This window comes from Amia ocellicauda, chromosome 10 (genome assembly GCF_036373705.1).
Source record: "Amia ocellicauda isolate fAmiCal2 chromosome 10, fAmiCal2.hap1, whole genome shotgun sequence".
Classification (NCBI taxonomy): Eukaryota; Metazoa; Chordata; class Actinopteri; order Amiiformes; family Amiidae; genus Amia; species Amia ocellicauda.
The window spans coordinates 35,774,337-35,790,065 of record NC_089859.1 but is presented as its reverse complement, the minus strand read 5'-3'; the positions used below and the strand labels follow the sequence as shown (position 1 = coordinate 35,790,065).

General features: G+C 40.6%; 1 protein-coding gene across 1 annotated transcript in view; it reads right to left on the bottom strand.

Annotated features, from left to right (window-relative positions):
* The window catches only part of LOC136759576 (plectin), a 348,280-nt gene that overhangs the window by 95,683 nt on the left and 236,868 nt on the right, over window positions 1-15,729 (bottom strand). The window contains exons 30-35 of the mRNA XM_066714579.1: window positions 15,214-15,570; window positions 14,913-14,996; window positions 14,333-14,437; window positions 13,746-13,844; window positions 7,175-10,528; window positions 357-6,689 (exon numbers count right to left, since the gene is read on the bottom strand). Coding sequence (XP_066570676.1) covers window positions 357-6,689; window positions 7,175-10,528; window positions 13,746-13,844; window positions 14,333-14,437; window positions 14,913-14,996; window positions 15,214-15,570 — 10,332 coding nt within the window. The remainder of the gene's footprint in view (window positions 1-356; window positions 6,690-7,174; window positions 10,529-13,745; window positions 13,845-14,332; window positions 14,438-14,912; window positions 14,997-15,213; window positions 15,571-15,729) is intronic.

Here is a 15,729-nt window from a genome sequence, read left to right as displayed (position 1 = left end):
TTAAAAAAATGGAAAATAGTGTTAACCAGCGTCTAACACTGAAAATGTTAAAATGTTAAATCAGCTGTGGATTTAAAATTAAAACTTAATTTCAAGGTTAAAATGCACTTATTTAACACCTCATATGGCAGCGCAACAGAACTATAAAAATCATATTAATCTACAGATTTATTATAGAAAAATGTAAGGCAAAAGACTTAGAATATCCATTTTGAATAACGTAAGAACTTTTGTAAATTTATATCCAGCAATAGTTTAATAAGATTTATCCAGCACTGCAATTTCCCAACTCAACCACATGCAGAGCAGAATAAATGTCTTTTAATTTTATTTTTGAAGACATTTCCAATGGATTATGCAACTGCAGAGTGCAGCGGCTGTACTTTTGTGAAGATGCCTTGTTCTTCAGAGCTGCAGTTTCTATGCAAAGCAAGAAGAGCTTGTGCGAGTTTAGCCATATTCAACCCACTGTGGGGCCCAGCATCATAGCGGCGGCCATAGCTTGTAGAGCTGTAGGAGGAAGAAGCAAACGTCATGGAGAATGGGGAACCAGTAGCATCAAAACTGCCTCTTCTGGAGCCAGACCTGGATCCTGTCCTAGATCCTGACCGAGAACCAGAGGCAGACCCAGCTCCACTGACATTGTAGGGGCTGTATAGCCCTTTGGTTGACTGTGAGGAAGCCTCCAGCAGACGCAGGCCAGAACCTTCTTCAATCATACTTCTGTCCATTGCATCCTTGTAAGATATCTTCAGCTTTGTCTTGGGGCATGTTAGATATTTGGAATATGCGCTTATGTCTCTCAGCTTCTGTGCAGTACGTGCATCGATAGTACCCTTCCTAATTGCCTCATCCAGAGGGACTCTGCCAGTAACATCAGGTTCAATGAGACCTCCAGTGAGGTACTGTACTTCCAGGAATCGCTGACCAGCTTCATAGTAAAGCCAGCCCTTTTTCAATGCTTGAGCAGCAGACATCTTTGTCTTGGTTCTAGGGTCTTCAAAACCGTGGTAGGCCTTTTGAGCCAGGTTGATACGGTCGACCATGATCTTGTCCACCAATCCTTTGTTCACTGCATCAGCAACTGAGAATTTCTCCCCAGTGTTGGGATCAATGATGCCTCCAGTGCAGGACTGAGCCTCCAGCAGTCTTTGACCAGTGATATTGTCTACAAGGTTTCTGTGTATGGCTTCAGTGATAGAGACTTTCTCTAAAGTGTCTGTATCCAAGATTCCAGCAACTGGACCCGTTTCTTCACTGGGATCGCTCCATGTAGTTGCAGGGGTTCTGATTGAAGGGACAGGACTCATAGGAAATGATGAAGAGGACCCAACTGAGGAAGACCTGGAACGGAAGCCACTCATGTTCCCTGACAACATGTCAGCAAATTCTGTGATGGAGAGAGTGCCAGCACGGTACTGATCCAAGGCAGACTGATCAATAAGCCCCCGTGAAAGGGCATCATCAATGTCGTACTGCCGTCCAGACCTCCTGTCAATGATCATGGATTTAACCACACCATCAGAGGAGGAGATGGTGATTTCTTCCCACTCACACTCCTGCTCCGCAAGCTCCATGTATGTCTGGTGATCAATAAGTCCTTTGCGGTAGGCCTCATAAACAGACATCTCTTTTCCAGTTTCTGGATCCACAATGACCACTCTGCGTTTACGGACAGAAGACTTGGAGGATGTCTTTCTTTCACGCTTCTTCTCTTTCAGCAGAAGAAGAACAAGACCAGTCTCAGGGTCTGTAATACATCTCTCCATCAGCTGCAGGTAAGTCAGGTTCTCTTCAGTGTTCGGATCAAAGAAGCCTTTGGTGTCATCAGATGGGTCAGTGAGTATGATATTCATCTCTTCATCAAACAGACCACGTTTGTAGGCCATCTCCACTGGCAAGCGATGACTTTCTTCTGGATCAATAATACCACCAGTGGCAATCTGGGCTTCCAGCAGACGAATGCCATGATCTTTTAAGATTAGCCCTTTTTTCATGGCCTGGAACAGAGAGATTGTTTTGCCAGAATAGGGATCTCTGTAACCTGTTACAGCACGCTCAGCAGAAAGGAGCTTGTCTTTGAACTCAGGGCCAACAATTCCCATCATAACTGCTTCATTTACAGTTAGTTTCAGATTCTTTATTGGGTCAATAACATACCCAGTAGCAGCTTGAGCCTCCAGAAGCTCGAAAGCTGTTCCAGGCCTAATCATGTTCTTTTTCATGGCTTGGTAGACTGAAAGACGGTCCTTATTAGACTCTACAAATACCCCAGCAATACAGCTCGTGCCCTGCAGGTACTTCAGGACATCTTTACTAACTTCTTCCACTGTAATCAAACCTTCGTTGAGCTGTTCAGCTGTTGTTTGAGTGATAATATTGGAGTCCAAAAGTTCCTGCATGGTAATTTGTTTTCTTAGACCTTGGAACATGAGTCTCCTGTCTGCCAGTGACAGCAAACGAAGGCGGCTTTCTTTGTCAATTTTGCTTCTTTTGAGCAGCTGCGTATATGTCACCTTTTCCTCTGTAACTGGGTCAATATATCCTTTGATGTCCCCATTTGGATCAGAAAGCCTTTCATGTGTCTCCTTATTTATGTATCCACGTTGCATGGCGACATCTACTGGAAGGTGGAAGTAGTATTCTGGATCCATGAGTCCACCTGTGGCAATCTGAGCTTCCAGTAACTTAAGAGCATACTCTTCAGAAATCAAGTCTTTTTTCATAGCCTGGTATAGGGAAATTATTTTACCAGTGTAAGGATCTCTGTAGCCCGTGACTGCTCTCTCAGCAGACAGAAGTTTATCGTGGATCTCAGGTCCGACAAGACCCTTTCGCACAGCCTCATCAACAGTTAGCATTTCATCTTTCACTGGATCAATCATGAAACCTGTTGCTGCTTGAGCCTCCAAGAGACCCATACCGACTTCAGGCTTAATTAGTCCTCTTTTCATTGCTTGGTAGATACTGATTTTATCTTTGCCTGCATCAGCCTTCAGACCAGCCACACTGCCTGTACCAAAAAGGTAGCGTTTTACACTCTCAATTTCCATGATCTCCCGTATTGTCTTTTTCCCTTGCTTCAGCAAATTGTAGGTTTCTAGGTCAATAATCCTGGCACTATATAACTCTTCAATGGTGACTCTTCGTCGAATCACATCGCAGGAGATACGCTGTTCTTGTTGTGTGATTTGTCTGTGCTCAATGATTTCAATGATGATAATGATCATGCGCTCCTTTGTTATCTTGCCTGAGCGATATTCTTCTAAGAGTTTCAGCCTCTCCTCTTCAGGAAGGAGATCTGAATTCATTACATCCCACAGGGACACTGACTTTCCAGCAAGGCTTTCATGTGGAATGTCGACCTGAGTGTTTGCCAAGTCATTCTGGGTTTGTTCTTCTGTATATAAGTAGGTCTTTTCCACCACAGTAGGTGCCTCGGTCTTTGAAAGGGGAATTAAGCACAAGCCTGTGTCTGGATCTCTCATGCATCTCTCTTTCAGCTGTTTGTAAGTGACATTTTCATTAGTGTTGGGGTCAATGAAACCTTTGTTATCATCTGATGGATTAGAAAGAATCTTTGTAATTTCCTGGTTCAAATAGCCTCGTTTGTAGGCTACTTCAACAGGCACACGGTGACTATAGACTGGATCAATGATACCACCAGTTGCCACTTGAGCATCTAAAAGTGGAATGGCATGTTCAGTCAGTATCAGGTCCTTCTGCATGGCTTGGAAGAGAGAGATCTTGTTTCCAGTGTATGGGTCTTTATAACCAGTTACTGCTTTTTCAGCAGAAAGAAGTTTCTCATGAAGCTCAGGACCAACAATGCTTGCCTTCACAGCATCATCCACAGTAAGCTTCTGGTTCTTGATTGGATCAATAATGAAACCAGTAGCTGCTTGTGCTTCCAGCAAAGCAAGGGCTGTGTTTGGCCTTAAAATGTTTTTCTTCATAGCCTGATAAATGTTCATCGTTTCTTTTGTAGGCTTCACATAGATGCCTGAAATGCTGTCAGTCCCCTGTAGATAGTTCTTCACTGAGTCAATTTCACTGACTTGTTTTGGTGTCTTTTTGCCTTGCTGCAGTTGATCATAAGTGGCTTTGTCAATGATCTGAGAATCAAGCAATGAGCTGGCAGGAACAGGACCTCTGAGGCCATTGAAACTGATCTTCTCTTCTTTTTTTGTCTCCTTTTCATCAATGATGGTGATGACAATTTTAATAATCTTTTCAATAGTAACTTTACCTGTCCTGTACTGCCTGATGAGCTCAAATCGTTGCTCCTCAGTAAGATATTCAGAGTTGATGATTTCCCAGATGGTTACTTTCTTTCCTTTAAAGGGTCCAGACTGTAATTCTACTGTAGCCTGGTTCAAAGCCTCTTTAGTCTGAACCTCAGTATAGGCTTGCTCCTCCTTTGCTTTAATTGCTTCCTCAGAAAGGGGCAACAGCTGAAGGCCAGTCTCTTTGTCAGTGAGGCATCTTTTCTGGAGCTGCAGGTAAGTGACATTCTCCTGAGTATTTGGGTCAAAGAAACCTTTGGTGTCATCAGTTGGGTTGCTGAGGATCTTATTAATTTCATCATCAAAATAGCCACGCTTGCAGGCCACATCAATTGGAATGCGATGACTCTTTACTGGGTCAATGATACCTCCAGTCGCCAGTTGAGCTTCCAGCAGACGGATTGCCTGTTCTTTATTAATGAGGTCCTTCTTCATTGCCTGGAATAAGGAGATAGTGTTTCCAGTGTAGGGATCCTTGTATCCTGTCACAGCTCTCTCAGCAGACAGCAGCTTTTCATGCAACTCAGGGCCAACCAGTCCTGCTTTCACAGCCTCATCAACTGTTAGCTTCTGGTTTTGGACTGGGTCAATAACATATCCAGTAGCAGCTTGGACCTCCAACATATTTAAAGCAGGGACTGATCTGAGGAAGCCTTTCTTCATGGCTTGATAGAAAGGTAGTTTCTCCTTGGTTGACTCGATTACTACTCCAGCAATGCTGTTTGTACCTTTCAGAGATTTCTTAACAGGCTCAAGCTCAGACACTTCCTTAACAGATTTCTTGCCCTTCGCAAGTTTATTGTACAGGTCTTTGTCAATTATTTTCGATTCAAGCAGTTCAGTAGCTGGGACAGAAGCCCTCAGGCCATCAAATGCAATTTCTTTCTTTTTCTCACTCTCTTCTACCACAGTAATAATGATCTTAATGATTTTTTCCACAGTGATCTTTCCTGTCTTGTATTGCCGAATAAGGTCCCTTCTTTGTTCCTCATTGAAGTACTCAGAGTTAATGATTTCCCATATGGTGACTGTCTTTCCCTTGAATTTTCCAAATGGAACAGAGACCGTGGCTTTGCTAAATATATCCTTGGTTTCTTCATCTGTGTAGGACCTTTCACTTTGGGCAGCCTCATCTGTAATTGGTAGGAGATAAATGCCTGTTTCAGGATCTGGGATGCACCTCTCTAATAATTGCAAGTATGTAAGGTTCTCCTGAGTATTTGGATCAAAGAATCCTTTTGTGTCATCAGTAGGATCGGATAACATCTTATTCATTTCTGCATCAAACTGGCCTTGCTTGTAGGCTGTCTCAATAGGCACACGATGACTATTAATTGGATCAATGATTCCACCAGTAGCTATCTGTGCCTCTAGCAGCCTAATTGCATGTTCTTTTATAATCAGATCTTTTTTCATGGCTTCGAAGAGGGAGATCTTGTTGCCTGTATAAGGATCTTTATAACCTGTGACAGCCCTTTCAGCAGAAAGCATTTTGTTATGTAGTTCAGGTGCAATGAGACCCTCCTTTACTGCGTCATTAACTGAAAGTTTTTTATTTTTTACTGGGTCAATGATGTATCCAGAGGCTGCCTGAGCTTCAAGCAGGGTCACACCAGTGCTAGCAGAAATTTTATGATCCTTCATAGCTTGATAGATGCTAATTTTTTTGTTGGGCTTTAGCAAGATCCCACCAACACTGCTCTTCCCTTTGAGATACATTTTAAGGTTCTCATTCTGACTGAGCTCTTGAACAGTTGTATTGCCTTTCTTAAGCTTATCAAAATGGTCTTTGCTTAACAGGCCAACTTCAACAAGCCTTCTTGCAGGGACCTTTTCCCGAATACCATCAAAAGCTAATCCTGCTTCTCCATTCTCCTTGCAGCCATCAACTTCCGTGACTGGGCTTCCACCATTGACACTGGAGGTTTCCACCATGGTAATTGCAATTAACTCATCTTCGGGAATGTCATCAGTCTGTATCATGATTTCTCTCGTCACAGCTGGTACTGGTTTTTGCACGACTTGGAGTTGCTGCAACTTCTCACGTAGCTTCCTGTTCTCCTCTGCCAGCAGCTTCTCTTGCTCGAGCCTTTTCATCTCAAGTTCCTGCAACTCCTTCTGTTTGCTGCGAACCTCTTCCTCTGCTTCCTTTTGCTTCTTCAGAGCAGCATCCATGGTAACTTGCAGTTTCTTCTTGTCTTCTTCCATCTGTTTCTTTTGACGTTCCTGTTCATCTGTCAGGGCCTTGGCCTTTTTAACTTCATCCTCAAATTGTTTCTCCAGCTTCTTTTTCTCCTCTTCGATAAATTTCTCCTTTTTCAGGAGCATTTCCTTTTCAGTAATGAAAGTCTGCTGCAGGATTGTCTTCTCTTGCTTAATTTGTTCCTGTTGGGCATTGGCCATCTAGGGGGGGAAGAGGAGAATTTTAGCCTTGACATTAACATGAGCATATAATAACCTATTATGAAATACTAAAAATACTAACTGCAGACTAACGCATTGGCAAACATTTTAGGAAGAATCAGTGCACAGTGAAATTCAAAAATATAGAACTGATACGCAATTATAGGTTAATAATTTATATTAAACAATTAATTAGAAAATATTATTGGTTCAGATGATGGATGCTTATAGTTTAGTATGTGGCTGTGATTTGTCTGAATATTCAGTTTTACATTTCCAACATTTTGTACTTGTTTAACATGCTCATTTCATAATTTCGAATTATTATATTTTGCATGAATGTGATTGTCAGTAGGTAGCAATATAATTTAATTAATTAGGTGGATATGAAGTACTGAACTCTTGGAAGTATTGGAAGTATACTGAAGTATTTCTTTTAGTAATGATTTTATACATTCAATCATGCTGCACTGGAAGAAAAGTACCTCTTTGGACTTATTCTGTAAATCTGCAGCTTCCTTTTTGAGTTTCTCTTTTTCTCTCTCAAGGTCTGCAATTGCTTTATGGAGGTCTTCAGCCTCCTTGCTGCTCTGTACTCTCTGGATTTCAAGCTTCTCAACAACAGTCAGTTTCTCTTTTGTGGCAAGCTCAGTCTCATGGAGACGGGCACTGATTTCATCAGCCTGTTTCTTAAACTTCTTAGCTTCTTCCACTGCCTTGGACTGGGCATCACTAAGCTGTGAAACTCTAAGCTTCAATTTCTCTGCCTCAGCTGTGATTTCCAGTTGTCTCTTGCGCTCAGCCTCAAGGGTCTTCTGGAAGCCTTCAGTCTCCTCCTCGAGCCGCTGCTGCATCAGTTGTTTGTCCTCTAGCAGCTTCTGAGCCTGCTCCTGGGCTAAGTCCTTCTGTCTCTGGAGCATTTCTGCCTCTGCTTTCAGTTTAGAGGCTTCCTGGATAGCTTGCATTTTTTCCTTCAGCATTTTCTCTGCAAGTGCTCTTTGCTCTGCCAGATCAGATTCAGCAATCTGCCTCAAACGAGCAGCCTCTTGGGCCTCCACACTGAGCCTAGCAGCTTCTTCAGCAAGTTTTTTCATATTTTCTGCTTCTTCTTCAAGGAACTTTTGTGTGCTGTCCTTGTCCCTTTTGATCAGCCTCTGGTTCTCTTCCTCTATTCTAATTTTCAGCTTCATCAGCTCCTCCATTTGAATTCGGACTTTGAACAACTCATCCTCTACTTGGGCCTTCTGTTTGACAGCATCTCTAACTTCATCCTTCAGGCGATGCAGCTCCTCATCTAAAAGAGTCTTGTGTTTATCAGTCTCATCCAACTGCAACTTCACCTTGGTCAGTTCTTTCTCCACCTGGGATTTCTGCTGTAGAGTCTTCTCTGCATGTTTTTTGTGTTTTTCCATCTCCGCATCTGCTAGCTCCTTCTGCTTAAGAGCTGAAGCCTCAGCTTGGGTACGTTTGGCAGCTTCAAATTCAGCCTCTTTTCTGAGTCTTTCTGCATCTTCCTGAGCTTTGGCTTGTTTGGCAGCTTCAACTTCCGCTGCCTGTTTCTGCCGCTCGGCTTCTTCTGCTTGTTGACGGAAGCGAGCTGCTTCGTGCTCAGCTTTCTGCTTGGCAAGTTCTGCTTCTTCTGCCAATTTTTTGGCCTTATTAAACTCATCCTTCAGTTTGTTCTGAACAAGTTCATCCTCTTTCTGTTGAACAAGAACATCCTGCGCTTTCTGTTCTGCAAAAACACATTTCTGTGCAGCTTCTTTAGCAATAATAACTTGCTCCTCTGCATCTTTCTCAGCGAGTTCTTTTTGCTTTCTTGCCTCTTCAGCTTTCTTTTTAAGACGTTCAACTTCATCCTGTGCAGCCTTGCGTTGTCGTGCAGCTTCTTCCTCAGCTGCTGTAATCTTCTTCACTTTTTCTTCAGCCTCTTTTCTTCTTTTCTCCTCCTCAAGAGCAAGCTGACGTAGTTTTTCTGCTTCCTGCTCAGCCTGAACCTTACTACGCTGGGTCTCTTCTGCAATGTTTTTCAGTTTGTTCAGCTCCAACTCCAGATCCAGTTTGCCTGAGGAGGCTTTCTCAAAGTTGAGCTTAAGGATGCGTATCTCTTCCTCCACTATCCTCCTCTGTTTCAGAGTCTCCTCCACAATTAATTTCTGCCTTTCCAATTCAGTATCTGAAGACTTCTTAAGCAGGTTCATCTTCTCTTCAATCTGTTCCTTGTGCTGAGTTGCTTGTTCTTCTAGGGACTTTCTTTGATAAGCCTCATCTTCAGCTTGTCTTCTCAGTCTCTCATTTTCTGCCTCTTTCTCTTTCAGAGCGATCTCTGCTTCGGTTTTGAGACGAGTAGCTTCATTGATTGTAGCCAGCTTTTCCTTGAGGATTCTTTCGGCTTCTGCTCTCTGCCGAGTTGCTTCATCTTCAGCAAGCTGCCTTTGCTTCTTTGCTTCCTGAACTATAGACCGCAGCTTTGCTGCCTCTTCTGCAAGTTCCCTCATTTTAGATGCTTCTGCTTCCAAGAGTTGTTTGCTCTTTTCGGTGTTTGACATTGTTTCCTTTTCAGCTTTGGCTTTCAATGTAAGAAGAACGTCCATTTCAGCTCTCACTTTGGTTAGTTCATCCTCAAGCTGCTTTCTTTGTTGTACTGCTTCATTGACCTCATTCTTAAGGCGGTGGAGCTCTTCATCCAATAAAGACCTCTGTTGTTCAGCATGTTCAAATTCAGCTCTGAGTCGGATGAGCTCCTGCTCAGCAGAGAGCTTCTGTTGGGCTGTCCCTTCAGCCATTTTCCTTTGTTTTTCAAGCTCTTGCTCAGCCATTTCTTTCTGCTTCAGAGCAGCTTCTTCAGCCTTGGCTCTCTTCTTGGCTTCACGCTCAGCCTCTTCTTTCTGCTTTTCTGCTTCTTCTTGGGCAAGGCTTTTCTTGTGGGCCACCTCCTCAGCCTGAAGTCTCAAACGAAGGGCTTCATTAGCTTTCTGCCTCCACTTCTCTAGTTCCTTTTCAGCATCTTCTCTGGCCCTGTCAGCATCTTCCTGTTGTTTCTTGAGATGCTGTGCTTCCTCCTGCAAGTGGATGACAGTGACATGTTCCTGCTTGAGTGATTCCTCCAGCTTTGTTGTCTTTTCAGCATATGACATGCGCTTGGTCTGAAGTTCTGCCGCAGCACTTTTCTGGGCAGCATCTTGGGCCAACATGATCTGCCTCTCCTTCTCCAGCTCTGCTTGTTTCATCCTTCTTTCAGCCTCTTCCGCCTGCATCTTGGTTTTCTCCAAGTCCTCCAAAGCCTTTTGCTTTTGCTTGGCGGCTTCCTTCTCCGCTTCAGTTTTCTTCTTCAGTTCATCTTCAGCTTTGCGCTTCTTCTGTGATTCTTCGTTCACCTGTTTGCGGAGCTTTTCGGCTTCTTCCTGAGCAGCTTTCCTCAGCCTTTCTGCCTCTGCTGCCCTCTCTCTTAATTGCTGGAGTTCGGTTTCAGCTGTGGCTTTCTGCTTCATGGTAGCTTCTAACTGGATCCTAATGATGTGGATTTCCTCCTCAATTTTAGTGCGACTCAAAAGGGCCTCTTCAACTTGCTGGCTTTTGGAGTTAATCTGCTGCTGTGAGAGGTTCTTCAGTTCACTGAGCTCCTGCTGGATGTTGAGTTTCTGTTTCTCTGCGTCGACGGCAACCACCTCCCTTTTGCTGACTTCTTCTTGCATTCTGAGCTTCAGTTCTTTGGCTTCCCTCTCTGCCTTGGCTATGGCTTGGGCATGAGCCTCAGCTAGCTGCTTCTGCTTATCTAACTCAGCCTGCATCTCCGCCATCTTTTTCCTTTCTTCCTCCTTAAGTTTCTCGGTAGCTTTCTGTATTAGAAAAAAAAAGTAAGCATGGTAGTTTACATATTAGGTCTATGAGCAAATTAAAAATATAGGATACACATGAATGTTATTAGGGCAGTTTTCAAATAAAGCTACAACATGGATAATATGCAAATACACAGCTTTCTCATTGTTTTATATTACTGAAAATGTCATGTAACATTTACTTAATGTATGAAAGATGAGACGCTACTTCACAACAAAACTTAGTACAGTTTGGATCTAGAATGGAATCATGCCATTGAAGCTGCTTGTTTTGTGTGTCTTAAAGCCCACTGAAGACAGATGCAGCACAGGATATAGGGATGGATGTGTTGGTTTTAGAAAACTGGTTTAGATCTACTGTGTTGTCTTATCACTCTAAGCTATATATCAATTATGTACAGATAGACACAGTTCCCAATCACTGAAGCAACATTATAAGTTACCTTTAGCATATAGGTGGACAATAATTATTATGATATAATCACATTAAACCAGAACGTCTTTATCATAAATCCTATATTTTGGTAAAGTATAATGCAAAATGAAAGACATGGCAAACATGTAACTTGGTCAAGCTTGTTTTTGTAATTTCATACAAAGATGATGCTTCCATAAAGTGTTTGAGGCTTAAGGGGAGAATGATGGTGAAAATTTAGTTTTAAATTTATGTATTTAAACATAGTATATAATTGTAATTTTTTTAACAGTGGTAAACCACTATACTCAGAATAGTAACCTAGCCAATCCCTAATCCTTTGCCTTAGTACACAAAAAAACTAGTAATGCAGAAAAGAAACAGCACAAGATGGATGAAGGAATGGCTAAATGACCACATGAAAGTGGAAGCAATGAAACATCATTTGTTAGAAACTATACAGGTTAGAGATTTTCTTTCCCTATACAAGAGATTTCAAACCTTATCTGCTGATATATGAACACTATTAACTGTACATATGTATATCTAGTTGTGCGCAAATATGTAAAAAGATGTGTCATTCATTAAGCTTTGCACACATATATATTATTAATGGATAACAGGAAACAGCTATGTGGTGGGAGAAAACATATTAAACTAAATTTAGTTAGAGTACATGTATTATTGGAATATAATAAGATCAATCTGATGAGTCACCTTCTGCTACGAAAGGATAGTATAATGGACTACAATACTGTAGTATCTGTGATCATTTTATGACTCTCATGACTATTTTGTTAAGGAAACCAATAATAATTGTATAAGAGGTGTTGCACATTTGAGTTTTTCATCTACTAATTTGCATGAATGGCATATCAGTCATTACATAAATTAATGATCGAAATCCAAAAATTACTTAAACTTTGACTGCACAGCAAAATTAAAACATATTATATACATATATACACACACATATGTATATATGTATGTATATATATATATATATATATATATATATATTAGTGAATATACAAAAACTCAATTTAAAATTGGTCTATTATGTTATTTATGTAATTATTATTATTAATTTAGTTAACTGTTTCTAAATTATACAATTGTTTAAGGCTTATTAACATTATCACCTGCATGTGGACAAAGTTAGGGAGTCAAACAGGCTGCATTAACTCTAATCACCTTGAATAAGGCACTCTTTGTAAAATTATAGATTTTTTTTATACTGGTGTGTTCAAATTAAATATATATTATTATGGTATACTTTTGGATTAGGTAGATTTTGGATGAATGATGACAATAAGGAATATATTCTAAGCTTGCAGTCAGGTGAGTGGGAATGCAAGGATAGGCATGGACACAGTGGGTTTGAATACTTGGTGCTTTGTAGATAATTTACCTCTTTAGCGCCCAAACAAGACTAACATTCATCATGACAAAGCACTGGCAAGCAGTTTAGAGAAGCAAAAAAAAAAAAAAAAAAAAAAGTTAGGGTTAGAAAAAAACAGGGTAAAAAATAAAGTGTTAATCTTGAAAAAGAAAATGAAAAGAAGTGCAAGTCAGCCTGAAGCAAACTCGTGTTAAACACAGGCAAGAGAACTGAAGCCTTAACAAAATGAAAGCCTGCACTTGAATTTGCAATGTTACTTATTTGCTAATTAATGAGGATAGACAGTTTATATCTGCAAGCCAGAGACAGAAAAGGAAATTCAACTAAAGGCAACAACCATAAACCTAGAAAGTTACCACATATATCAAAAATGATGTTCTAGTTTGCTTTGAGCCGTATTATTTTCTAAAATACGTCCCCCCCCCCCCCTCTAATGCCTTCCCACTAGTTGTTGAGAAGCTGGGGTTTGCTTCAGGCTGAGTACAGACTGTACTAAGTGTATCTGGGAAGTTTCTCAATACAATACGGCAGGGCTTATACACTGGAATATAAAAGCGAATGGGAGACAAATAGTGTTGAGAAATGAGGCGTGCTGCAGCGCTAGTATTTGGTTTGCTTTAGCTCCTGGTGAACACCTCATAAACTGGAAGGATTAGGGTTTGGATAGAATATCATGCGATATTTGGATATTATTTGGTCTTTTATAAAGGGCTCTTTCAAACCTATCAATATCATATTAAACACCTTTCCTTACTTGTTAAGATCCATAAAATTATCGAATTTGATTCAGTCGTTTTCCAAAAGCATGCAGACTGGTGGGCAGTTCTATGCAATTTGTATATGCAAATATGTGTCTGTCATTTCAGATGCTACTGGAAATATTTTTTTCCTTAAAGTGTCATAGGCATTGATCTCGTATTAAATCATTTGGTGATCATTTGGGTATTTAATATTATACTGATGGGTTTATATGAAACATTAAAAAAGACTCCATTGATTGTTCAATATTAAATAAAAAAGGCTCTTAACACTTTCTTTCCCACAAGAGCTCTTTGGCAACACAATATGTTATTGTGCAATACTAAAGGAACTTGTAAACATCTATCTGTACCAACAGATTCTTCTAATTTGTGGTTTAAAAACAGGAATAGAAAGGGTACAAATCTTTTTACCTTGACACATTTTAAGAACATATATATTTACACATACACCACTGAAGAATGTAATTTTTCAGTTATTTTGTTAATTTGTGTTCTTGCACACTATTTAAGCTGCATTTAAAGCAGGATTATAAATTACCAATATGTAAATTACTACACAGTATGACTTGTTCCATGGTTTAGTTGGATTTAGGGAGAAGAATGCTTGCTGTTGTTTTTCCCATGGGGGATGTCACGTACCTCCTCCTCCTCCAGGCGGCGCTGTGTCTCTGTGATGAACTTGATGTACTGGCTTGTCAGGGTCATCAGCTCACTGTAACGGGTTCTCAGGGTCACATACTGGGAAGGCAAGACACAGCACAGTGTTGCATTATACACTGTCATACATACTGACTATTGTACTGTTCTGCATTACTGCTATTATATTCACACAGAATTAGTACTTCATTTACTGGACTTTGGTACTGAATCCTGAAGTGTGTCAACTGCCCCTAAACTGCAGCAGCTGAACAACTACATTACTTTGACAAACAGTGCTTTCCTGGAATACATACTTAATTGTATTTTAAGAGGTGTAATAACTCTGTTTTAATTAGTAGTCCTGAAATACTTCTACTATTCTATTTTAGTTTAGATCAACAGGTCGTGTTGTCTAATTTAGTTATTTATACAGACTGCTTTCCATCTTAAGTAACTGTAATTTGGGTTTTTTGTATTTAAAAAAAATATTTACATCTGTTGAATTAAAGGTCATACAGATTCTGGTCCACTGGACATAACTAAATGAATGCAGTTTGCTTCAAACGTTTTATTTTTATTTTATGTACCTCCTGGATGATGTTATCTGATGCTGACTCTACTTTGGCCTTCTTGATAGGAGAAGCCAGAGGCTCCACCATGGCTTTGTAAGTCACAAGCTGCAGTTCATAATCCTGAGAGGAAAGAATGTATTTTAGGTTCAGTAGTATTTAAAATCATTAAAAAAAAAACACTAAAAAATAAACCCTGGAATGGGGAATACTTTAAGTAACACAATTCAGAGCAATAGGGAAGTGATAATGCTCAATATTCATTAGCTGCTCCATTATATCTAATATGATTGTTTGTAAGTCAAAGGTCTTGAGAGCGTTTTTGTTAGATGGTCAGAGTTGCTGACTTCTTTTTTTTTAAGTCTACACTTTACAACTATTCCTGACACTGGATTGTGAAAACAAATGCCAAATCCTAGAGTTTAACAGCAGAAATATTGACTGTAGAGCATGTTAGGTATGTGGATAATAGGGTTTTGTTTGAGGTCGTGATAAGAGAAATGACCTGAACATTTTGTTAATATAGCTAAATCAAATTATTTCAACTTTGTATGTCACTGCACAAAGAATACTGAAACAAATATAGTTAGGAAGGTACCTTGATAGCATCAATATAGCCCTTGGCATATTTCTGACACTCATCCACTTTGTCTTTGTTCTGTTCAATCTCTTCTAGAAGTTTCTGAATGGGCAAAAAAGATTGAGGTCAGCATGGATTTGGTAAATACATTTTCTTTATAAAGCAATTCCATCTTAACATCTTGATTTCCTTTATATATTTATTATTATAATTACTGTATTTCCCTCAAAAAAAAAAAATCACCCCCCAACCCCCCAAAAAAAATGAAAATGAAAAAAGCATTCTGGGCCTACAACAGAGAATTCAGTTCCACTTTCACCTTCTCTTGGGTGAGCTGATCCTTGAGTGCCTTGCTATCTCCAATGGGCACAGCCTGGATCTTTTCCTGGCGCTTCTTGGCATCAGAGATCCAGTTGATGAGCCAGTCATAGCTATCGCGGTAATATCGCAGCTGGCGGCCTAGCTGTTCGAGCTCGCGTTGGCGCAGGTCCACCTGGACAAAGATGGCCTGCCAGCGTTCCAGTAGGTTGCTGATGCAGAAGCGGTAACGCTCCAGGTCAGCATCTCGCTCACTGTGCACTCGGGACATGCGCTCGCTCACTGCCTCAGCCTTGCTCAGCTCACCCTCCAGGCTGTCAAACACAGGCTGTTGACCTTCAGCCTCACTGCGGGTTTTCTATCACCAAAAAAGACACAGGGGCACAAGAGTCAGTGCAAATACCAATAATAACAGTAAAAAAAAAAAAGACTAACATGACATCTCTGTACTTCATATATGGCAAATCTTCTGTGAAAAGTGCTGTATCAAATAAAGACATGATCCAATTTTCCTACA